General features: G+C 40.5%; 1 protein-coding gene across 13 annotated transcripts in view; it reads left to right on the forward strand.

The window, feature by feature from the left end:
• The window catches only part of LIMCH1 (LIM and calponin homology domains 1), a 180,961-nt gene that overhangs the window by 71,397 nt on the left and 84,080 nt on the right, over positions 1-25,484 (forward strand). For all 13 annotated transcript variants that reach the window (XM_065060771.1, XM_065060768.1, XM_065060769.1 and 10 more), the window contains exon 3: positions 6,843-6,912. In XM_065060771.1, the coding sequence (XP_064916843.1) occupies positions 6,843-6,912 (70 nt within the window). The remainder of the gene's footprint in view (positions 1-6,842; positions 6,913-25,484) is intronic.

A 25,484-nucleotide genomic window follows, 5' to 3' on the forward strand; every position in this document is an offset into this window, starting at 1 on the left:
CTGACCAAGCTTTGGGCTGACATGAATGCTGTTTTCAGCAAGGGCTGGATATGTGCCAGATCAGTGCAAGTGTAATGCTATGGAATAGTAAAACTCTGTCTTCTGAGTCAGCGGTACCGTTAGGTATGGAGAACAGCCTTCATTTGTATATATGGTCTTTCAGTCATTTGGCTGTTTAAAAATCAAGTTCTTCTTGCAAGTTAATGTCACTTATGTAAAATTGCCATGCTGCTTATGGAGACCTAGTATGGGAAAACAAATACTCAATCATCTTTACAGATTATGGGATTTTGCAGATATGTTATTTTACTTGCGTGTCAGTAGTATAGGCCTGACATAGTTCAGCGCTTGGCTGTGCAATGTGCAGTGCAGAGACTCACTGGAGAAGTTAGTGGATGCCCAGCCCCTTATGCTTAAATAGGCTTTTGCTAGAATTTCCTATTCCTGGAAACTAAGAAGGTATTTGAGTTTCATAGGCATACTTGAAACTTTGAATGTGACCCATGCCTTGAGGTGAGAAGGGATTGGTGTTCTGTGGCTTCCAGGCTCTGCATTGCAAAGCCAAAACATTATCAGCATCATGTATTTGGCACGGCTCCAGTTTAGAGAGACAGGCCCCAAGGCTCATTAAGCATTAAGATTTAGGTTCATGTAAGGACATCTGAAACAGTTTTCTATGAATCCAGAGTTTTTAATCTTTAAGTTTTATTGCCGTGTTATAATGAAGAGCTATTTATTAGTATGGTTTAGGTGAGGAGTCAAAAGTAGCATAAACTGTAATGCTCAGCTGTATGCATGAAAAGAGGAGCAATAGCCATCGAGGGGCATGCTTGAGTACACTCAGAATGGCCTGTCTTTGTATTTATGTTACAAAAAATGCATCTCAGCAGACCAAATAGTAGAGTTTTTTCAGTGGAGCTTGGTATTTGACAGGGCAAAAGCCTGTGGAACACTGACCCATTCAAACAGAGTGTTGCTGGAGTGCAAAGCAAGGTAATCCTGTGAGAGGTTTCAGCTTTCTGAGAGTATATGTTTAAGAAATCATATTGGATATGTACTTTGGGCAATTATCCATGTCCATTGCTACTCAGTGTAAAACTATGTGCAAATTGTAAATCTATAGGTGCATGGGACAGTCTTCATGTCATGCATTGTGGTGGTAGGTTCTGTGTAAATAGCTTGTGAAGGCATTACACAATCATCTCTGTTGCCTTTATTGAGCTGTTTTGCAAAGCCTCTGTCTTGCTTATATTTGTAGTCTTTGGCAGAGCAAGGCCCATGCTATCTTGAGTTGGGCATACTTATTTTCTCAATCCCCTGCATTAGCATATTTTTTTATTCACCTTTTACTTATCAGACTGGACTATGAGCCCTTTATAGGACAAAGTCACTTCTGTCTTGCTTGTTAAAAAAGCACCTTGTTCATCCGATCCTAAATAAATAATGTCAGGGCCATCATTAGCAATCACTCAAGAATGTTTTCCCAAAAATATTTTTGTGACCTCAAGAACATCTCTATATTTTGAAACTTATTTACCACTTCCTTTGCAACAAAATATTTTGACTTTTCATTGTCTGCTGTTTCAATGTGATTTGTTCATCTTTAAGATTAGTGGTGGATTTTTGTGTTCTTTTCAACCATTTTGGGGGCATTTTGGAGCTGCCACTAGAGTATGAGTTTAAAACATGTGGATACTGAAGCTGTCTGGGCTAATAATTATCAGGTGCTGAAAGACTGCTTGTTAGAATGTAAATATGTAAAACTTAATTTAAAAAGAGAAATGTATCTGTGACGACTTACTGTGAATAGAATTTCCTGAACTCTCAAATATGAAATGCCCTTTTACTTTATGATCAGGTCATTAGTCAGTTTTTCTTTTTAGAAATACGATCTGTTATTTTAGTGAAGAACTCTGTTGGATACCTATCCCTTCAGCCTGGGTTGATCTGTGAATACATATCACTTCAACCTTTCTTTTTTTTTTTTTCCATTTCTGAAGATTATTCTCTGAAAGTGCTTCTCTTCCATTTCCTCTTAAAAACAAGCTCTTCTTGGAGGCTGGATTTTGGCAGACATCCTCTGAATATTTTCTTAACTGACGCTTTCTTGCAAGAATTTCATGGGCAGTTGTCTTGGTGCTTTTCATTAGACCTTTTATCAGCTGTTGCCTGAAACGACTTCTCTTCCTGGCAGAAGTTTATTCAAATTCTTAACCGGTGATAAACAACCCCGAGAAGGTCTCATAGGTTAGTCACACAGTGGCTAGCACTGATTTCAGTGTGTCTGTCCTGCTGTGGAGATACCTTATCTCCTGGAATGCCAAGCCTTGGGGACAGCACCGAATAGAGCAATTGATTCTTGCCATACCCATCAAAGCTGGCTTTTATCAGGGGAAGGAAATGTCCCAGCTTCTCCCTATAAGAGTGGGGTTGGAGCAGCTTTCCACTTCAGTCGTGCCCTGTTGTTTCCATAAGGTAAGGCAACTGTCAGGTTTTAGCTTCTACACAGTGTCTTACTGTGTTTCATTGAACAGCTCGCTGATGAAGAGTCCAAGCCAGCACCTGGCGCAGGGGAAAGGGAGGATGGGTGTGTGGATGTTGGACTGAAAATGGCAGGAGGACTTGGAGAATTAAAGAACAGAGGATTGTCGTGACTCAGGACAGGTGCATAAAGTGCCGGGGTGGCAGGCAGAAATCACAGCTGAGAGCCTGAAGTGTCTTGAGAATGAGTGGGGTGTGTGCATATATGTTTTGTGGACGGAGCCTGAGTGGGTTTGGGTTTATCCTGGTTTGGCTTATTGTCTCTTGGGTGTTTGGTGAGATTGTTGGGGTTTTCCTGCCTTCATAATATTTTATTTAATTTATTTTAAGAACGATTTAATCTATATTTCTTCTTATCACGTCTTTGCTTCTTTTACTATTAAAAACTTCCTTGAGATTTCATTGCCATATGTCCCTTTTGATCAATGTCAGAGGAACACAGGTTTTATCAGGCACCAGAAAAGTATTATAGCCTTTATATTTCTGTTTGTTTTTTTCCTTCCACCCCATGTCGTTTAACTTCTTGCCTAAGTAGCTGTTAATATTCCAAAGTGTTTTCTGTTACAAACATGTCGGTTGAAAGCGAAACATTTTTAAAGTCTTCCCCTAAACTTGTTTTGCCAATTTTCTTCAAAATGTCTGCTGGTGACCAAACCCCAGCTACCAAAAAGGTCAAGCTTGGGGAATGTACCTACATTTTCCTTTTGGAAACAGTACTGCAGGTCACAGTTTTATGATTTGTTTCAACTGTTATTCCCTCATCAAGTGGTGTCAGACCTCAAATTAGCAGTATCTTACTGGAGGGGAAGGAAAAATGAGATTTTAAATCATCCTGTTTTATTATCTCTTAGGACTGCTTAGTTGAACTTGCCCTTGTCTGTTTTCCTAGATGCAGAAGTGTGAAAAATAGTACCGATACCTTAAAAACAAAATAACAACAACAACATCAAAATTGCAAGCAAACAAAAAAAAATACCAAGAAAAACACTTCTATTCCAGCTTTGGCAGTTCCACTCCCTGAGCATATATATGTTACCTCACCAACCTTGGCATAGCAGAGTGTGGTACACAGTGATGTAAAAGTTTTGTTTTGCTCTTTAGAAGATGCACATTCACTTGAGGATTTTCTATGTCTGAAGAACACAGCTGTACAAAAACCTGAACTAAATCTGTGCTTGGGAAAACCTGGCCCTTCAACCAGTGGTAGTTTGGGGTAAGACTGGGCTCTGACATTTACATTAGGGGGGAGCAGTGTGGCTGCCCTCGATGCCCTTGCAAACATGAATATACTTGAGCCCTGATGGTTTTTACTGCACAGAGGACAGCTTCCTGGGACAAAAGAGTCAGTATGAGACAGGGTCCGTAGGAGCTGGGAGGTACTCAGGGCAGTGAGTGATCATTACAGTTGGCAGGGCACAAAAGCGTGGGGCTGCCAGAAGCAGGCATGGGTTAGGAGGGCTTTTCTCTCCTGCACACGCCTCTCCCTGGGCCATGGCCAAAGGCCTTGCACCAGGTCCCCAGTGCAAAATGGTTCGGGTTTTTGTTGCCCTGTATTTCAACAGAAACTGCTCATAAAACTTGACTTATCAAGACAGATTCTCTATATGAGTCTAAATCAGCACAGAAAATCTAGTTTGTGCATATTAACCTGTGTGGGAAGAGGTGTATTCAGTGGGGTTTTTTTTGAGAAGCAGGAACAGATGGTAACTTAAGTGAGTGAAGGTGACCACTGAGACACTCTGCATAAACAGTGTGGCTTTTCAGCCAGGTTGGTGGCCGAGCAAGCTTAAGCCAGTCGATATTTGGGCATTTGGAGTGTTGTTTTAGCTGAGGCAATAATTTAGAAGCAGCCAGTATGCTCTGGAAGAAATCTCCCTTTGGCACGTTCTGCAGTGAGCAAGTCCTGGGTGTTTTGGTGCCAGACTGTTTAGGGTTGTTTCCAACAGGAGGTAAACATTTTAATAATAGACACCTTTCTCCCTCAGGCTTTTCCATCTTGCCCCATTCCATTTCCTCCCTCTTCAGACTCCAAACGGTGGTCTAAAGATGTTGTTTATTCCCTGCTCCTTTCCTTCCTCTCATTTTACCCTTCTCCCATATTTCACAGGGAAGCCTGTACAAGCCATTTTGAAGATTTATTTAGAGCAGGCTTTGGCATTTGAGGTTTCCATTAAGACCTCTTTATTTTACTTTCTGTTACTGCCTACGGCTTTTGATCTGTACCTGCAAAATTGGTTATGGTGCCTAATGTATTCATGTTTGAGTAATAAAGAAAATGGGATGCTTTAGCTAATATATCATTTTTTTTTCCTGAGACAGAACAGGGAGATTGAAGATGGAAATCACAACAGAGCTAGAGTATTTGGAAAGAAGTATTCTGACAAAAAGAAAAATAATCTTAAGTTGTCTGTTGCAGCAGCTAAATGGAAAGGAATAGTTCGTAGGGCTGCTTCTATGCAAGTCTGAAAGGCTTGTGCTTTTTAAGGAAAAAGAAGTAGTGGTTATTTGTCATCCGTGAAATAAAATTATGATTGTAGGAAGTAAGATGTGTGGCTCTTGCCATTCTGTGCTTCTTGGGGGAGGGGAAGTGACTTGTTTGTATACAAAAATATATTATTTCATCATTTGTTTTTAGGACATAATAGTTAGTCTCAGCAATCTGTATGAGCTTAGATTACAGAGTTTTTAATTGCAAGAAGATCAAGAAAATACCCCCAACTCCCAAAAATATCATTCACATTGGGATTGTTACCACTCCTGATTATGGTGGTGGTGGAGATTTGGGTCTCCAAGTGTGTAATAACACATGTATAACTTAGGACAGGTTGGACAGATGCTTTATTAACTATGATCGTAGAGAACATTTAGAATAGCATCTCCCCCTATGCTCTCCTGTTCTCTCAAGGCGATTGCAGAGACCCAACCTATATACTGTCTCAGGGAAAAAAAGAAAGAGGTGAGGAAAAACAATCATTTCAGTGTTAACAAAGCCAGGTATCGACCTCTGGGAGGGAGGGACTCCTTAATGAGCTTGATATCACAGTCCTAAGAAGGAATGAACTTAAATAACATGGCAGTGTGGAGAGATGGCTCTTGGAGGAGACTATAGGAATGTCACACCCAGTATTATCTTAGCTCATAAGTGAAGAGTTGGAAACAATCACAGACTCTAAGTTTTGACTTGAAAGGAATGTTCTTTTAGTTAGAATAAGCTTCTTAGCCAAACCTTTCAAATCTTAAATATTGATATTTTTACCACCGCAGTAGTCTGCTAAGAGTCAGTTCTTGAATGGAGACAGTGTCAGCACAAAGTGAGATTCCACTCTTCCATGGTGGGTGTTCTGATTTTTAGAGAGGTTTACATCATCATAGATATCTTTGTTTCTCTTCAAAGATTTTGAATTTGAAGTGAGTGTCTTGACCTGATGATTTGCTTCCCAATGGATGCAACTGGTTGAATTTTACTCCTTGGGATAAAAGGCATAGGGGTTTTCTCTTGGGCAAAAGGTGGTAAAGAAACAGGGTTTGTTGCAACAGGATTTTATAATTAAAATTCCACACTTTTAGAAGTTTCATAGCTTTTTTTTTCATAGCTTTTTTCGTAGTTTTTTTTTGAATATTCTAACAATGAGCCATGTCAGTACTTCTCATCGCATGGGGAACATTCTTTGGAGGGGTTACTAATCTTTGGACACCAAACAGTATTCAGCTGTGGTATCACTGGCCTAGAGATGTTGTCAAGCTGAGGTGGGTTTCTTTGGTCTCCCTTTTTATTTTTTTCACATTTACATTTTATGGGGAACTCTGTTCTCCACAACATAGACAAGGATGGTATTTAATTTCAAGTACAGATGCAGAAAAATAGACAGGCCACATATAAAGTGCATGTCCTTTCTCACTTCCCTGCAGTGCAGAAACTGCTGGACTGTTCTTCCCAAGCTATGGAGATACACAGGTGACCTCTGGGTTTCGGCCCTCAGGCCCTTTTAGGCACGACCTTCTTCTAGGCAATGGAAGCAGACTGATGTGACAAAATTCACCCACAGCCTGTGAAGACTGATGTGTTCTAGATACTTTTAGGGTATCGGGGAAATATTGTTGTGGTACTGTGATGTGGATATTTTTCGCCCTAGTTTTTTTCATTTAAATGATGGATCTTTGGGTACACATGTTTTCAGGAGGGGAGAAAGGGAAACACCTTCCTTTTCAGCCATACTGAAATCCTTATGTGCTGGGGACAAGTGTTTGATAATTTTGGATTGTGTGACTCAACACTCATAAATACTCCTTTCTCATAACAGGTTGCTGAATGCAATAAAGCCAGGATTGGTAAAAAAGATCAATAGACTACCGACACCCATTGCAGGTTTGGTGAGTATGTCAGAGAAAAAAATCTTTCAGTCCTGCTTTTTTGCACCTTGATTTTATGATTCTGTGATTTAGATAGCAATGATTTTTGTAACCTGAACTCTTCTAACCTACTAAATTCAGACAGTCCCTCTGAAATCTGAACTCTTGGTGTAGTCATCTTAAGACCTTCCAGTCTTTTTTTTGGAAGTGGGCAGTATTCAAGAAGCAGAGTATATTTATAGGGGAAGAATATCTTCTTGGTTGTATGTCATCTACCAGTTGTGGTGCTAGCTTTAGAAGGATTGGAATGCATGCATTAGAAGCTGTCACCACAGTTTTCTTTTGGAAAGAAAGAAAAATGTACTCGAGTATTATGTCTCATTTTCTCTTTACTCCAAATACCACTCTGCAGCTAATATTCATTGTGAGACTACCCAGGGAACTGTTTGATGTTGACTTTAAGGGCAGGGTAAAAGTTGGCCATAATCTGTTATAAGTGGGGAAGACCACAGCAGAGGTGCTGACAGCCCGTGGGGTGCTCGGGAGGTCACCTCAGAGGGTGGCTCAGACCTGTGCTTGCTGCTGGGGAAGGAGGTGGGGTGTTGGATCTAACAGGGTTAGCCACATAGAAATATGGCTGTATTGATTCTACCTTGAGATGTGGCTGGGAATAAAAGGGCCCCTGAACATGTGGAAGTTGGCCATCCTTGATCTAGACTAGTGATATACTTAAATACATGGTTCCTTTCTGTTCTGTCTCTATTCACCGTGTAGTTTAGTTGTGCAAGTTTCAGAACTTGTTGGCAGCCAAGGTTAACTTTCTAAACCACATTAAAAAGTTTCAGTGTATTAGAAACCATGTTACATTCATTTTAAAATTGGTTCTATCATGTAATTACATAGCCTTTGATTCTGGATCCTTCAACCTGTAGATTGACAGGCATATTTCTGCATGAATACTACCTAGTTTTAGGATTTAATTTGTGATCTCCACCACGCTTTCTCTGAAGTTTCCTTGTGTGCCTTTCTTTTGCCTCTAAAACCCATCTAGTTTTATTCCTGTGCAGTCCTATTTGAAAAGAATATTTGGTATAAACAGCTGCGAAAGACAATACTATTGCAGTTTTCTTTTCCTTGGCTCCCTTTCAGGAAAGACTCAATTTTTGTTATGACTGTTTTAAGAGGATGATATTGAATTACATTGGGTTTTTTTTCTATTCATATGTAAAATCCCAAAGGTAAGGTGGTTATCGTAGAAAGGACATAGAAGTCATCATTATGTGTTTGCATTTTTCTCATTCCTTGAGATAAATCTCTCTTGTAAGATGTATATCTTCAAGGCATTAAAAAAAAAAAACAACAAAAAAAAGTGGTTTTCAGGTTATTAATGATACAGCAGATCCTCTTAGTGTTGGAAAGTGACTTTTTTTCACCTTTGTACCTCTGTGCTCTACTTACATTTAGTAATTATTTTTCTAAATATTTGTTCCTAATAAATATATAGGCTATTAAAAAAGTTCACTGGTGCTTCTGCCTTCTTGAACATTACCAATGGTTGTTTTTATCAACTGTTCTGTGAATAAATTGCTCCAAACGAAGAAAGCCATCCAAAGGTCCCCTTGCTTTCAAAGGTTTCTAGTTCCACATCTGCTGACTGTTGTTGCCATTTTCACTTACAGGGATAAGTGGCTGTTTTAAGGATTGCATGTGAATTTAAATGATCAAGTGGTCTAGTCTGTTCCGCATATTTATGTATATTCTTTTAAAGTACAGACATCAGGAGTATGTTTGAGTGCAAGGTGTATCTTTTTTCTTTTACCTGTATCATGTCCATGTGTTTGAAAAAAATATAAATATTGACACTATAGTCCAGAAACAGTTATACCTCCCAGTGAGTTGACTGCATATGAGGGTCATTCTTTTATTTATTGCCAATTTTTCTTTATTATCTTAGCTTTGGTTGGCTTGACATAGTATACAGTTACTTCTTTCCAGTTATTTCACCCCTGCAAGTGTGATTTCCTCAGTACATGTAGAAATACTGCAAAAGCTTCAGTACCTTTTCTGCCTTGTGTGAGATAGATGCTCTTGAACTCTTAGATACTTCTGCCTGAAAAGCGTAACTTAGTAATTTTAACAGAATTAGTTGTTTTCTCTCCAATAGCTGATAGAATAAGAATTTAGTTCACTAGCAGATACAATAAGTAAGTTTTATTTTTTAGAGTTGGAGCTAAAACGTGAGTAATTGTGAAATACTCAAAGTGCCTTTTGTTTCATCTTCAACCTCCAGAGACACAAACAGTCATATATTATGTAGCTCTACAAAACGTCTACTTGAGTCTAATTCTCCAGATGATACTCTCTTTTTCTCCTTTGTTATTGTAAGGATAAATGAATAAGTATGCTTTGGTGAAAGAAAGTAACAGTAAACTTGAAGCCTGTATCAGAGACATGCTGACATGTTCACCTGGGAGTATTATGAGGTGTAAAAATTTTGCCTATATTTCATGTTTGAGTGATTTCTCATAACACTGCTGTGAAGTATTATGTATAACTGGTCTAGAGCTGACAGATTGAATTCTTCAAACTTTTCCTGGTGTTTAAAGCTAGATGAATCTGCAGTTACTCTGAAATTCTTACCAGTCACTTCCTCATGTGGTTTATGAGGGAATGGCTTATTTGCAGACCTTTTGTATATCAGAACAGCACTTGTAAGCAAAATTTATTGTTTATAGTGTTGTAGTGCTAAAGTAAGGACTCAAGGATCTGCACACTACCATACTAAGCACAGGCCATATAAATACACAAAGATGACCTTAGTCTACTTGCAAATCTAAGTCGGAATGTGGATTGTGAGCAGCATTACATATAGAATTACATATGTTCAGCTTGACAGGCTTGTTTGTAGTTTGCTTTGATCTCCAGAAGTGCCGACTGCTTCTGTTATCACAGAACAAATGATACATTGCTTTAATGAAATAAAATGTGGGACCAACAGTTTGGTATTCAGACATACAGTAACTATTAAATTTGATGAAATGCTTTCTCATTCCTGTTCACCGTTCATTAATCCAGAAAGTTAATGCTCCCTCCAAAAAGCAAGTTCACAAAACATCCAAATAACGTATTAAACGTAGGTAGGAATAACAGGCTTTGTTCAAAGAGCTGTGTTGTCGGAAGAAATTTTCTCGTGTGAGTAATTGATACTGAGCATCTTTAAGACTGTCAGCTTTCCAGAAGCATCATTCCATGTATTTAATTGTGCAAGGCTGGAAAAGTATTTTGGCTGAGTTATTAATTAAAAGACCATGTGAAGCTGTGGAAGTTTTACAAAGATGGTGTGTTAGAATACAATTATTATCATAAATGTGTAAGCAGTTTTTACAAAACTAGCAATTTTTTCAGTGAGTTGCTGTTGGTCGCTTTCATTTTGTATGACGCTCATAGTGGGCACAAATAATTTTTATAGTTTCTACTAATTGCGATTTTGTGCAACTGTGCTTTATTATGTATTTGGTTCTATAGAAATAAAGAAATTCCAGCATCATCATAGATAAGCTTTGTTCTGTAATGCTAACCACTGTATGTTGGCTATCTTTTTCCCTTACAAAAATTTCTAGTTTTTGCCTTCCTGTCACCGAATAATGTCACTCTGTGTGAAAATAAAAGGTTTCTGCCTTATCTTTTGTTTGACAGGGTTTAGGAGAGTTTGTAGCATTACTTCAGTTCCTTGAACAATCCCCACAGGAGCTCAGACACTTACTTCAGAGGCTGTGTGAAAGAGTCTCACATATAATAGTAGGAAGTAGTCAAGACAAAGTTGGAAAGCTGAACTTTACCTTGTATCTTGGCTCATGTTTCGGTACTACTGAATAAAAATCTGTTTACTGTGACATCCAGTTTTCAGCTTATGTACAGTCCTCAACTTTGTGACATTTACATGATTTGGTGATGGAAAAAATAGCTCTGCAAAAGTCAGCTGGTTGCATGGTTAATGCACCAAGATGAACAGAACTGTAACGTGCTGCTTGTTGCTTTGAAAACAAGGTAGTTTTTTTCTGTTATTATTTTCCTAGGAAGTTTCTCTTGGCAAAGTGTTCTCTGGAAACCTGCTATGAACCTTATTAAGAATAGCTACCTGACTGCTGGTGATGATAATTTGCTCTTACGTTATACTATTGCAGAAATTCTAGTGTTTATGTCATATGATGTCCCAGAAAAATTGCAGTGTTGTGTTAGCTTTCAGGAGTTTGTGTTTCTAAGTTCAGCAAATTCTTCATGCAGTTATGAACCTGAAAATACAAACAAAAGTTGTTTGTATTGTGGCCTTGTATGCTTGTGTTATTTGATTTATTTTATGATTTTTTTTAACCGCCCAAGCTTTCTAGACTCTACTTCAAATTCACATTTCATTTAGATTTTTCTGCCTATTTGTTTTGGTGTCATCTAAGCTGGACAGAGCTACGTTATAAAATTCCTGCTCAATGAATTTAGCCATATGGTGTACTTGCAAACATTTCTAAGTTTCAGGAAGAATACAAAAGTAAACTAACAGGTGTTTCTTAACCAGGCTGTTTGTAAACAGAGTCTGTGTGGAACAATCTACAGTGATGCTGTAGTTAATTCATGGCAGAGGAGGAAAACAGCCATCCGTTCAAATTTGGCAGGAAGCACAGAGGAAGCAGCATTGATGGGGAAAAAATGAGATGCAAACCAATAAAACCTAAAACCATACACTGAAATTCAGCTGTTTCTTTTTTAGACTGGATTGAAGGGTTTTATTGCTTCCAATTAACCATGCAAATGCTGTCCAGAAAGCAGTGCTCTCCTCCCGTTTAGAGAAAAACTAGAGAGTCAAATGCATAAAACAATGCTGGCATCTCATTTAGTATTTTATTGGTTAAAATGTGCTTGCTCTGGTGTTGGGTTTGGCTCCAAAACCCTCATACTTTCGATGCTGGAAACTAATCATCGATCTGACATCCGGCATATGTGCCGGAGACGTATTCCGCTGCTTCATTTGGGTTCAGCCTGTGTTGCCTGGGCTTCCAGGTTTGAACTTTATCCTGATATATGGGTGTCAGAAATTAATAAAATACCTGAACTGTCAAGAAAAAAACCAAAAGGGAGGTAAATGACCCCACCTTATTTATTTGCTGCATTTAGCTATAAAGCATACCCTCAGAGGAGTGAACCCAGCAAGCTCTTAGTAGTCTTCATGTTAATAAACCCACTCTGGCTCCTGAGTTGTCCTTAACATCCACGACAGTCCCTTCTGTCCTCAGCTACCAGCTGAAGGATTGCATTTGTAATGGCTGGAGGTGAAACTTGGAGTGAGTGACACCTTGTTCTCTTCTGCATTGGCTGCTGCTAATCCCTTCCAGGCTTCTGTGTGGTTGCTGTACCTCTGGTCCCAGCCAGCACTCAACCAGGCTTCTGTAGGCCAACCTCACTGCTCATCTTCAAGGCCTTTCTTCTTTTGGATGCTTCCTTGGCTGCAGTGCTTACAGCACACTCGATAAACTAAGGTGTTTGTTGGCAGGGACCACTACTCGTTATGCTAAGACTACTGTCCCTTACTGCCAGTGTCCAGGAATTTGTCCCTTGTTATAAGCCAAAGTCTCTCATTTAGCACCCAGAACACCCTGAACAGTTTCCTTGTTGGGTCAGGGTGGTGCCAACCAAGATGGGTAAATGTTTGTTGGACACACGTGAAGAACAGCTATGAACTGTAGCTGCCGTGGACAGATGCAAGCTTTGTCATGTTGTTGAGGCCCATTCCCAAACCAGACTGGTCAGGATTCAAAAGTGCAGCAGTTTCAGTCAGCTAAAGCCATGCCCAGAGCCTGCTGAGCTCTGCTGCTGAGAATGTCATGACTTGATTTGGCCAAATGCTAATAATATGTGTAAGCTCTCTGTGGCAAGGCTCATCTGCTAGTCTGTTTTTGTCTAACACCTCACCCCATGAGTCCTGCTCTGTGGCCAGGACTCCTAGACAGTATGTTAATACAAATAATAAATAACCCTTACAAAAATATCACAGGCATTCCTGTGTCATTCACAGTCTGTTTTTAGACTGCTCCTGCAACTTGAGTCTTCAACCATAGCTCTAATCATTAGGTTTATAATCATCTTTATTCACATTGAATAATTTAAATGTTAATATACACATTTAGAGGTAAGGAGAACCTTTTCTGTGTTAAAATCAAGAGAGTATGGTCACTGCAGAGGATTGTTTTTGTTTTGTTTTGCATGGTTTTATCGTGCAGCCTTGAGAAGGGAAAGCCAACTACCATGCTCTATTAAAAAAGATGCTTGATTAAAAGTGAAGAGTCTACCTGTTTGGGATCTGTCAAGTGACTTTACAAAGATGTTATTTATAAAACTGAATAAATAAAGGCTTAGTGTAACGATTGTTTACTTCTGTTTCTGGACACAGGAGTTTTAATAAAGTGAAGGATTCCAGGGCTAACATTTGAAAACGGCAAAAAGAAAAACATTGCTGCTGCTGAAGCTCTAATGCTAGGCAGCTGAAACATGAACTTGCCCTTATCATGGCATTAACCTTTACTATAAATGACAGTGTCTTTCCTCGGGTTGGGGAGGGCAGCTGGCTTCCAGGAGGAGCTTATTTGGTACCCGTGGAAAATGCAGGTTGCCCAGTGGATTAATTTTTAGATTTGTTTTCAGATCCTAAAGTGCCCTTTTGCAAGTTCAGCCATGATTTGCATTATGTTGGTTTACTGACTCTGGTCAAGTGAGTATTTCAGAAATGGTAAGCTTTAGAAGAACAAACCCTTTAATAATCTGTAAGTATCAGAAAAAATGATAATTTAACAAAATGCCATTCACTCTCTAGCTGAGGGTGGCACTAAATGAACTGAAGAATCCAGTGCCTTCCTCGAGCTGTTGTCTTAGAAACGAAAGGCCTCCTGAGCAGAATGACTTAAAGTCTTCAGGACAAATCCTGCTGTTGGAGCTTATGACTTCTCTTAATAGTTAGGCAAATGCCATGCACTCTGGACATGTGTACCATTTTCAGGAACTGTCAGTGGAGGAGTTGGATGCCCTAAGTCTGCAAATGTGTTGATTGTGCCCTGTGATTAATGTGGCACTGTCAGAGTAATATCTAGGAACTTGCAATCTTTGGGTGATTTCTGTTGCAGAATTGATTAGTTTGCCAAAACGGATATAAAAAGAAGCACTGAGCTGGCGTGCTGCACATGAGCATGCATGGTGTGCTACGAATATCTGTGTCTTGTGGCTGAAAGAAGTATCAGCTGTATTTTCTGCTTTTGTCCTTAACAAGAAAAACTAGACCTGAGGCTATGGTTGCGTCAGCTGTTCTAAATATGACTTTCCTATACCTTCTACCATGCCAGCACTACCCCACCGGCTGGAGCTGGCCACTGATCCTGTCGTGGTTGAGACGGACAAACAACATAGACCAAGTTCTTCCAGGATGAAAGTAGTAGATGCCATTTATTGCCACAAGTGCATTTTTATACAGTTTTACCAATTAATGTGTCTCTTCATTATTGGTTACAAGTTACAGCAGTAGCATCTCATTGGCTAATTTTGCTATCATCAGTGTTACTCTTCTACTCCCTTTTCTCTCACGGGTACATCCTTAACATCTCCGGATACTCCTTTACTCCCATCTTTCTCACGGGTAGGCCTTCATATCTTCCAGGCTAATGTCTGTTTCCATGCCCTCCATCAGGGAATCCACAGACCCACCATAGTCCCCCACAGATCCATCTGAAAAATGCCCTTCTCCTTCATCTTACAGCATGTAACCTCATGAGCAGATGTGGGGGCAGGAGGGAAGGAAGAGACTCATGATGTTGGGGAAGGAGATGTCATTCAATCAGTTTAAAGTAGCTGTGAAGCTGCGGCTAGGGAGTTTAAACTTAGATGCAGTCCTGAAGTTATTGGCCAAAACTGAAGGACACAGGGACCTGGGCAATCTCATCCGCAAATCCCCCATTTAAAGGTTGTCTGTATTTAAAATGATACTTAATAGTACTCTCACTTCCTAATTCTGGAAAGCCTCTCACAGGTTGGAGTCTGTAGGTCTGCACTATAAATACCATCTCTGATCCTCAACTGTCTTTTTCAGTGATGTGTAGCCTCTGCTGCAGAGAAGAACAAGATGCCAGTATTTATTTGACAATAAGAGCTAACGTGAGTGTCAGTGGGGTTGACCAGAGTAAGAATATTTACTGTATTTGCTGCTACCCTGTGTTCTCACAGCATCTGAGAAGCAGGTACTGCTACCTATAAAATCCATATGATGCAGTCTGGAGAATGTTGATAACTGGATAACAGTGGCGATGGAGATGTGAAAGGGGAGGGTACCTTCCAAAGAGCTCTTAACCTGACCAGTCCCTGGGAGGTGAGTGGGAACAAAAGTCTCTGCATTGTGATCAGACCAGCAGATCTGCCATCTCAAAATGGGCCAGGAAGGCTCAGATTTCCTATTACCTCTTCCTTTTGTGAGAAGGGGGCAAGCGTGAGTTAGCAACATCCTGTCATGACCCTGGTCCTGAGGCTGAAGATGGTGGCAGAAGAATGCTGTCCCTAATCCCCTTCCTGGCTGTGAATCAACTCGGTGAAATCTGTTGCAGTTTACGTCTGCTAGCAACTGTTCACACTGTTACTATGCTGAAAACCTTTCCGGGCACTGCAAGTGGATTTCTGTGGGATGATGTGCGTGTCGCTCACAGGGCTGTACATGCTGAATGCAGATGATGGAACATGTCTTTCCCCAAAGATCATGTTGCGGTTGTTTCCCTGACAAAGCAAACAAGCAAAAAGGCAAACTAGTGCAAAACTGATGCCTTAGAGATCCGCACACCGTGATTTCTTTGGTTTAAGAGCCCAGTAAAATTCTGCAATCTGGTACTGTGGTCAAGAGTTCACAGAGGCTGAAATCTCTGACACAGAAGTCTCTTTCCTTCTGCATTCCTCAGTGCTCCTGGATTAAAGCCACTCGCTTCCTGCTTGGCACTGTACTTTCCAATTGTAATGTGTTTCCTCTTAAATGTCCAGAGGTCTAATGATACTATTGTAAACCTGTTAAAATTAATGCTGCAGAGGAAGCAGCTTAGTTAATTGCTTGTGCAAAAATATGGTGGTAGGCTGAACTATCTGACTGAGGGACATCAAGGGCATTAACTATTAACTTTTTGAAAGCTGAATAGCCTGGTGATACTATGTGGAAATCTGTCCCACAGCTTAGTAGGAGAATTACAGATTCATTTCTGGACAAGCAATATAACTAACACTCCAGAAAATTAATACTAAAGTACAGAGGCAGTCCTCAGCTATTTTAAGTGGTGTCCTTCTGTCAAAGTCCTTGCTACTGCCACGTCTTTGTTTGCTTCTGCCTCCTCATCTTCATGCGGGAAGCACTGTTACTTAGGTGGCAAATGTTTGTTTCTGTTTGGGGCAATAGTCCTGCTGATTTATTGCGGTGTGATGTGTGAAAGGGGTTTTCTCTTCAGGCTTTTCAGTAAGGGGAGAGTATTGAACTTGCTAAATGCGTGCATGCATCCAAGTGTGTACTGAGTTCAACTCCACTTTTTTCGGTCCATTCTGTATGCTTCTTCATCACATCAGCTTTTCTCTTTGGATTGTTCTGGTTCGTATGCACAATTTAGAACCAAGCTTATGTTTCCCCATAAGGCAAATTAGTCTTTTTCCCTTCTTTCGCTTTCTCTTCCATTTTAGTGGTAACGTTGGTGTTATTTGCTCTCCTTTTACTGCAACGGCTAGAGAGATGTTACTCAACTTGGAGTGTTGCAAAGCTGTACCCATGTGTTGGGAGGCACACTGGACTGAGTGCCAGATGTGAATCTCGCCCCTTGCACCTGTTGTGGGGCAACAAACTGGTAGCTTGGGCTGCTGGTATCCTTGCTTCTTGCCTTTTATAACTGTTGGGTTGGTTGGGTGCTGTGTAGCTTGGCTGCACTGCCAACAAATCCCTTGGGTGTTTCCAGGCATTCCTGGATGTTTCTAATACCTTCTTTTAACAAGAGCTGCCTCATTGCTGTTGTCCTTTGAATACTGTTTCTGGTTTGGTTGGAAGAGGCTTGCTGTTTTTTCCAAAACCAATCCTAACTTTACCACTCCTGCCTAGCAACAGCATTAGGGATCTTAAAGCTAATGCCTGGCACTGGCTGAATGCATGACCTGCCAATAGGTCTTTGCATCCCCATCTCTGCATTCAAACTCCAATCATGCAGTTGTAGAGGTTCCTGTGAAGCTGCTTGGTGATCACCTTCAGAGAGGAGCTGCAGGCCTGATTGGCTGGTGATGGGCACGAGAAGACGGAGCCCAGTAGCCACAACTGTAAAAGCTCATCAGTGGGACGCGTACTTAACCATGCAGGCAGCAGTGAGACTTTGACTGACTATGGGGGGGATCCAAGGTCATTTCATCAACTAAGGAGGGCTGAACTGTGAAGCAGCTCTGTTTCCTTGGCCAGCAGTGCGTGGATCAGGAATGCTGGTTGGTGTTTTTTGTTTTTCACCTTCCTGTCCTTCCCACCTCCTATGTCCTCCTGCCCTGCAGCCCATGGCAATGGGTAGGACTATGCTATAAACGCTCTCTCCCTCTTGGTCCTGGTTTTCTGCCCAGAGCTGTCAGGCCTGCTAGATAAGAAGTATGACGTTTATGTATTAATTTCTGAAGTTACAGGGATCAGCCACAAAGTATTAAAACCACTATACACTATGTCCACTGTTATTTAAAAGGGAGGATGGTGAATAGGTTCAGTTATTTGAGGTTTGAAGTAATCCAGGGCAATTTTCAGTGTAATTAATACATGTAAGGAATTTGACCCTTGTTGGGATAACAAGAAGTTCTGGATAACTGAGGTGATACTGTAAACAAGTTGTGAAAATTGTGCCAGAAAACTGTCTGCATGGGTCAGTAGCACAAGCTAATAAAATCGCTCAACTTCTGATCTAGAAAAATAATGTATACAGTTTTACTTGACATATGCAGAAGTAGAAAAAACCCTTTCCTTTTGTACAATTCTCGGATGTTTTCTTTCATTAAGTTCCTCCTGTTACCCCTAAAGAGGTCAGGCAGTAGTTGCTTCTTAAGCCATAACAACTGTTTGAAAAGCATAACTTGAAATATCCTGAGAGTGCCACGTACATCAGACAGGCTGTTTTGCTGTGCTGTTTATTTTCAAAGAAAATACAAGCAAATTTCAAAAAACCCCTACTACTACAGGCTTTATACTATGTATTGGAAACAAGGTATAGTCTGACATTTCACAAACCAAATTATGAACAAATGGAGGAATTGCATCAATTATTGGCAAAACTAGTTGCAAACTGGTAAACAGAATGGTCCCCAGAGAGCACTGTCAGAGCTTTTATAAAAGCCTATAAAGAGATAAAGAGAGGTAAGTAAATAAATAAATAAATGTGCACCAAAAGAGCACATCAAATTTGTTGCTAAATGTCTAGTAACTGCCTTACGTAAAAAAGAAACAATGGCATGAAGATTGTCATAGGAGACTGGCTTTTTTTGTTCTGGGTTTTTTGAGAAGCAGAGCCTGGCTGCCTTAATCTTCTTTCTTAGTGTGCATGCCTGTATTTTATTTTTACAGTGCTGAATAGTGGCTGGGTGGAACCCAAAATGTCAGTGGACCAGAACTTTAGACAAGGAAGAAGCAAGATAATTACATCCTCTTGGATAAGTGTTGCAGACAAACAAAAATTTGAGTAACCAAGGTATTAGCAGAATGATATTAAAATGGGTGATACTTTATCTTCAGCAATATCGCACTAGTTGTTGCTTGTTCTTTTACTCCTGTCTAAAACAGCAAAAAGAGCAAAAGTCAATCCAATATTATGATTAAAGGGAGTTTAGGAGCTATATCTTCAGATATGCCTGGTCTCTGCTTCTGAGCATCTTAGATCTTTGAATGATACAGTCAACAATGATCAAAATCTGTTCTCCTGCAAAATAAGTATCGAGCTTACTGGTGTGAGTGTCTGCCTTCACGAGTTTGTAATGAAGAAAGGACACATAGATGTGGTTAGAAAGGAAGCAGAGAAATAGGTCATTTGTCAGCACAGTGTTATCAGCAAACCCGGGATCTAACTGCTGATGGCTCTTCCTAGGCAGAACTGAAATGCAGAATCTTGGGGAGGATAATGGAGTAGTTCTAGTGAAATTTAGAAGAGGCTACTCATAAGCATGAGGACTGTGCATGAGAAAATACAAAATCCAAAAATCTGCCTAGAGTCAGCACCTACTGTATTAGACTAAGTTGGCTAGTTCCCAGAGGTGTTTGAGACCTTAAATGCTCTTTAGTCCTTACCCTTTGGTTGATCAGAGATTAATCACTTGCTTTTTTAAATACTATTACCCAATCTCTTGAGCCACCCAATCCTGATTAAAATTTACTTTCTAAAATATGATCTTAGGGAACTGAAACTCCTTGGATTCCAGACTTTTACATATTTTTTGAGGAACTCTGAGTTCTTAGTGTTCTCATAGTACTTGCACCAAAAATTCTTGCAGATACTCTGTCTACCCAAGAGCAAGTCACCTTCCTTATTCCATTTTTTTTGGCTGAAATTTGATAAGTGATATTAGAAATCCAGCACTTAAGCCTGCAACAAACTATTATGTAAACAAACTGCAGACCAAGAACTTCAAAGACTGTGGTCGGTATTCTCCATCACGGATTCCAGTATGATTTATTCTCTTTGTTTAACAGTGTACAAATATTCTTGTCCTTTATAACTTTACAATACAATTTGGAGGAATAAAAGTGCCAGACTGAGGTTAGGAAGCGGATGGGAAGTAAATAAGAGGAAAAACAGTCAAGTGCTCTATTCAGGATAATGGAAGGTGGAGTTTGGAATATGCCAGAGAATGGAAAACTCTGGATAACCTTCGTGTTGTGGGTGTGGGCAACTCACTGCACAGCCAGCTGGGGTTTGGCAGCAACCCCTGTCACTCTGGCTCAGCACAGCCACAGGATGGCTCTTGCAGGAGAGCAGCTCAACTCCAGTGCCTTTCCCTGTCAGGGACAAGTGACCCAATGGCATCAGACCAGCTTAGCAGTACAGCATGGCACATTTAGGGATGTTCAGGTAGCCAAAAAGCCCCAGAAACTGGGTGCAGCTCATGTGCTAGCTGACTCCTGGGGCTGCTGTGTCCATGCACAGGTAAAAGGGCAGGTGTGCCCAGGGTCCGGTACCTCCCAGGTGGCCAGGGTCCCTGCGCTGCGGTTTAGCAAGTGTTCCTGCATCACCTAAGGTGGTTGCATAGCTCTGTAGCCCCTGTATTTGGATGGGGCTGCATCTGTTGACCTTGTAAACCCCAGGTAGCTCTTAGTAAGGTCTCCAGATTTAAGGGCTGATTAGCTTCTGCACAGTGCTGAGCTTCAGGTGAGTCCATGCATTCAAGCAAGGCAGTGCTGTGTCTGATGAATATTCCTCAGTTCCTAGGAAGGGTGGCGTAGAGGTGCCTGCCAAAGCCAATACATCTCACTGGCTTTGAGCTGATTTTGGGTAGCCATGTGTAACATTTGCATTCTCCAGAAATCTGCGCCTGCAGGAGTGGTTTGGAGACATGTGAGCTGGCTGGGAACTGGGGCTCTGCAGTGCTTTAAATCAGCTGAATTGCTGGCGGCTTCTTGTTGGCTCTGGAAGCCAGTACAGCTGCTTTCATGGCCCATGAAGCCTGGCCTAATAATCTTGCTGGACTGTACTGGTTCTGCTGTCTAGATGTACCTTTCTCTGATCAACCAACTGAACTCTGAGTCCTGTCCCTCTGCTGAGGAAAGGGAAATATCATATTTGCTTTAAATTTATCCCTTTCCTTTATACACTCTTACCAGCTAAGTTTTACCTTGATCCATAAAATATGGCTTTGAGTTGCAAAGGTTTTCAGAAGTAGCAGATGAGGACTTGGAAGCATGTTGTTTGAGGGTGCATGAACATCTCTGCTAACCTTACCTGTGACTGTTCTGAGCAGGAGCCGCTATTTATACCTAGGTAAGCTGAATTGTAAGCACGGTTCGCTGTTTTCCTCTACAAACAAAAGATGATCTCAAGGCTGGTTAGGACAGAGGGTAGGATGTAAACTGAAGTTTTAGGAATAAATCATCAGTGATAGCTGATTTGTTTCCCCTTTCTCTGCCAACATATGTAACAAGGTATTTCTGCCATCCCCACTCCTTAGTTCCTCTTCCTAAAGATTTGGTGTGATGCATGTTTTCCTCTTCCTACCTACCTACCTGTTCCTCTTCCTACAAATGCTTTGTGCGTTCCTAGGGAAGAGAGGATGTTGCACAAGTAAGCCTCAAATACAGCTCTAGTGTGTCAACAGAAAACTGACACAACAGGACTATCTGTCTGGTTGCAGGAGAGATCCTTTTCTGTCCCCTGTTCTGCTGCCCAGAGGAGCCAGAACCAAGACATTGTGAAACAGCTGGGAGAAAGACTTGCAATAGGAATACACTGTCTTAAAGAAGAGTTCCTTTTTTTTCTTTCTCTTGCTTTAATTATTGATTTAATACCCATTAATTTAAGGAAATTCTGCTTCTTAAATACAGTATACTATTGTACTTAAATACAGTATACTATTGTACTAGTTTTTATTCCTCCTAAAATCTTAGTCTTCACAACTGAAAATGACTCTGGCAGCTAGATATGATCCATGAATCCTCCTTTCCAAATGGCCCTTCAAAAGCATACTTGCACGACCTCGGTAGACATAATGAACAGCAATAATTTAAGTTGGCTATTCTGCATAGTCCATCTAGGTTTGCAGCTACTATAGCTTCATAAACAATTGTGCCAGTTCCTGAAATATATCTAGGGAATGCTTTACTGATGGTTGAATAGGGATGGAAAAGAAATTGCTGCCAGACTATTGGGTAACTTACCTTGCTTTGAATATTTACCATTAAAAAAACCCCGAAACTGGAGATACTCAAGATGACTGACAGTTATGGCCATGCTACCTAGACACAAAATGTATGTTTCCAAATCTAAGAAACAAACAGCAGATGTATGGATTGAGCATTGTGGTATTTAGTAATTTAGGCAGTTACAATATACATGGTTAAAGTTAAGAATGGTCACTGACTTACTTTGCATCTTTTTGCACAGATATTATGGTTGTCAGTAAAAAATTGCATTTGCAGCAAACTCAAAATGGTTTGTTTTTTTCCCCTTACATTTTCTCACTCAAATCATTCTAGACACCTAAATGTGAAAGCTTTCTCTTTATTTTTTTACTGAAAGTAAAAACAATACTGTAGGGTTTTGAAGTGGAATGTATTGGAACGTCATTCAGTACAAAAAGCCAATTAAAAAAATAGTGGTTTTTGGACTTGAACAGCTTCTTTTAGATGTATTTGCAAGGAAACCCCAACCTGTACATTAAAGAAGTCCAGTATGTTTTATGTAATGTTGACACGAAAATGCAAAGCTATGAGTGGGGGGAAAATGTATGTCAGGTATCATGTAACAGCAGCAAAGAGATTTCTGATGTTTATCAAACATTGAACACCACCGATTATTAAAACATATTCCTTGGCAATAAAGAGTAGATGTTTAATTTGAAAGGAGAAGTGGAATTTGTTGCTTTTTTTGCAGAGGTCACAAACCGAGCAGGAATGAGTCCTCTTTGGCGGTTTCACTATTTTGCTGTTTGCCTTGGGGAATAGAGATTTGGTCTGATTTTAACAGCTACTGCCAGGCCCCTGGCCCCCACAGGCAGCTTTCTTGCATCCTTTGAGGCCCACCTACAGCAGTTGTACTTGGACGTCAGGATGCAGAGGCCCCTCCAACAGCTCTGACTGCAGCGTATCCTGATCCTTACATAGCGGACTGCTGTCTTTGCCGAGAGAAGTCCAAGTATTGGCCAACTGTTACTATTTTTTAGCTTTAAATAGAAGATAGCTTTGCTTAATAAACCAAGTAACAGAGAACATACCACTTAAAAGAAAGGGGCAAGAAAGTAAAGCCATGTTAGCAGTGTGTAGTTGCTGCAATTGGAAAACGCGTTATGAGGCTGCCAGGCCCTGATCATACTTTTAACTTTCAGAGGTTTTATGCTAGATTTATTTTAGTTTTAGATAGCAATGTCTTTTGTACCTTCACAGTTTAAAACCTTAAAAATAAACTCTACAAAATTTAATCTGTTCTCTGGCCCTGGATGCTCAAAATCTTGTGCTCATCTAGTTCAATACAGCTGGATGCAGCAAAACTTCAAATGAGATTCAACATGCACATATTTTCATAAAAATCTTGTATTTTCCGGGATTATACAACTTTAATGAAATCTGCTTCTGTGCCCAAGTAGGAAGACACCTAATAAATGACCAGGGAAAGGTATGAATTAAAGCTATGACTCAAATACAGCTTTGCATCTTGATTATTTAGGTTCTTGTGTATCAGAAAAGCACCATGTGTAAAGCTCACTATTGCTCATTTCCAGTTACTTTTTTTTGTTCTTGCCATCTGCTTTGAATGTAGTGAGAGAGGAAAACTAAAAACAGACTGTAGAGACCACAGTTTGAGAAGTATTTTTTCAGATGGTAATCTCTGAATGTGCATGCAGGTGCACTGATTATGCTTTAAGTTGCCTGTCCTGGTTTTTAATAGATTATGCTGGTCAGGTAATTAATGACCATCAGAAACACCTTTTCAGGTGGAAAAGTTCATGATGCACAGGTTTTTTTCCTGATTTTCTTATCTGCTAGGCTCACTCCATCCCAAAGGTCCTGTGGCAATTTGCATTTGAGCTGGCTCCTTTGAATAGTCAACACTGCTCTTCCTGGGAATTAAGGTTATTTTCTCTGCAGTTAAGTCAAAATATAAAAAGCAGGCGTCGGGTTACAGTGCCCTGAGATACGAGATGTGATCAAAGGGATCCCATGAAGCTTGGAATCTGTAGGCAGAGAAAGGAAGGCTGGGTATGTGAAAAGAGGTAGTATCTTTTAGTAGACCTACTAATATAATTAAGGAAAACATGGAATGGATTTTGGCACATAGGCACCTTTGCATGGGTAGTTTTTACCATCATAGTACAATACCTTAGCGGGAAAACATAAACAGCTTCTTTTTAAAAGGATCTGTTATGCCATGGCTTAACACACAATTGCCCTGACAGCAGTCAGGAATGGCAAAGGTTTGTTCAGCAGTGTTTCCTTGTAGTTGATGGCTGTGTGTAACACGTAAAGGGCTTATTTGTGTTGGAGCTTCAGCTATTGGCAGTGTTCTTTTGGATTGCCCCAGGGCTATACTTTGTGGGTACATCACTCAGGAGGTAATTCAGCTTCATTCACATATGGATTTCCTTTTTTTCTTGTTTGCAAGGTGATAAGCTTTAACTGTAGGTCTAGTGAAAACCAGTACTCTCACATATTTAATGCTCAGATTAGTTTCTTTGGTGGTCCCACGGGCTTGGATACCCTGACTTACAGGCTACCTTTGTTTTCACAATATCTGCTGTAGTAGTTCTTATGACTTATAACTCTAGATTATGTATTTTTTCTTGTTTACTTCAAGTAGTTTGTTTGGGATGGCTGCCTTTGAGGTATTCTGAGTCTGTAGTCAGACTGTATCCTTTCCTTAAGGCTTTTTCTTGTCCTGATAATTACATACAAATAAACCAAACTTAGAAAACAGCATGTTCTCACGAGTTGTGAATTTCTTGCCCATTTTTATATTTTGCTGTAGAGCTTGGTTGTGAGGGCAGCAGCTGCAGGGATGTGTTAAGAATGGAGTGTCCAGTTTCCCCAGGAGGATGTCCTGAGGGAAGGGTTGTGGCACTAGCCATGGTTTCAGGGTTCCTTGCAGTCTGTGTTTATGTTAGTCATATTCCCAGCACTCATAATGTTAGTGTAAATAAAGGTCAAATTTGTCTTCATGACCTTTTTTGCCCCTCCTTCAGACAGTCAGCACAACTATTGCCAGGATGGATAAGAAAGGGTAGACGTGACAGATGCTGAGCTCTGGTTGCACTGAGAACATTACTCTTGTGAGGTTTCTTTCCTTCTTGTCTTTTTGTAGCTCCTTCCCCAACCTGCTCTGCAGTAAGTTTTGTACTGACCCACCTCATAGCGCAACCAACAATGCAGAGAGAGGTAAATATCTCCTTTCCATCACAGCAGAATGAACCATGCTTTGCTTTCTTGGTGGTCTCCCCAGTCCTTGTGTTTTTACCCATCTGACTCTGGATTTTCAAGGTAAATTCCCAGCAGCTTCTAGGAGCACTTGGCAGCACATCACTGCATATGAGCATGTTTTTAACCCTGCTCTTGGTGAGCTTTATTAATGAAAAATAGAATCATGGAATTATAGCATAGTTTGGGTTGGAAGGGACCTTTGAAGATCATCTAGTCCAAGCCCCCTGCAATGAGCAGGGACATCTTCAACCAGATCAGGGTGCTCAGCACCCTGTCCTGCCTGGCCTTGAATGTCTCCAGGGATGGGGCATCTACCAACTCTCTGTGAAAAGTGGATAACAAGTCATGAAACTGAGGCACAAACGCTCACAAGCCAAGCTCTTTCATCTGGTACTAAAAAGCTGCAGAGAGGGGA

The sequence above is a fragment of the Columba livia genome, chromosome 4, assembly GCF_036013475.1.
Source record: "Columba livia isolate bColLiv1 breed racing homer chromosome 4, bColLiv1.pat.W.v2, whole genome shotgun sequence".
In the NCBI taxonomy this organism is placed as follows: domain Eukaryota; kingdom Metazoa; phylum Chordata; class Aves; order Columbiformes; family Columbidae; genus Columba; species Columba livia.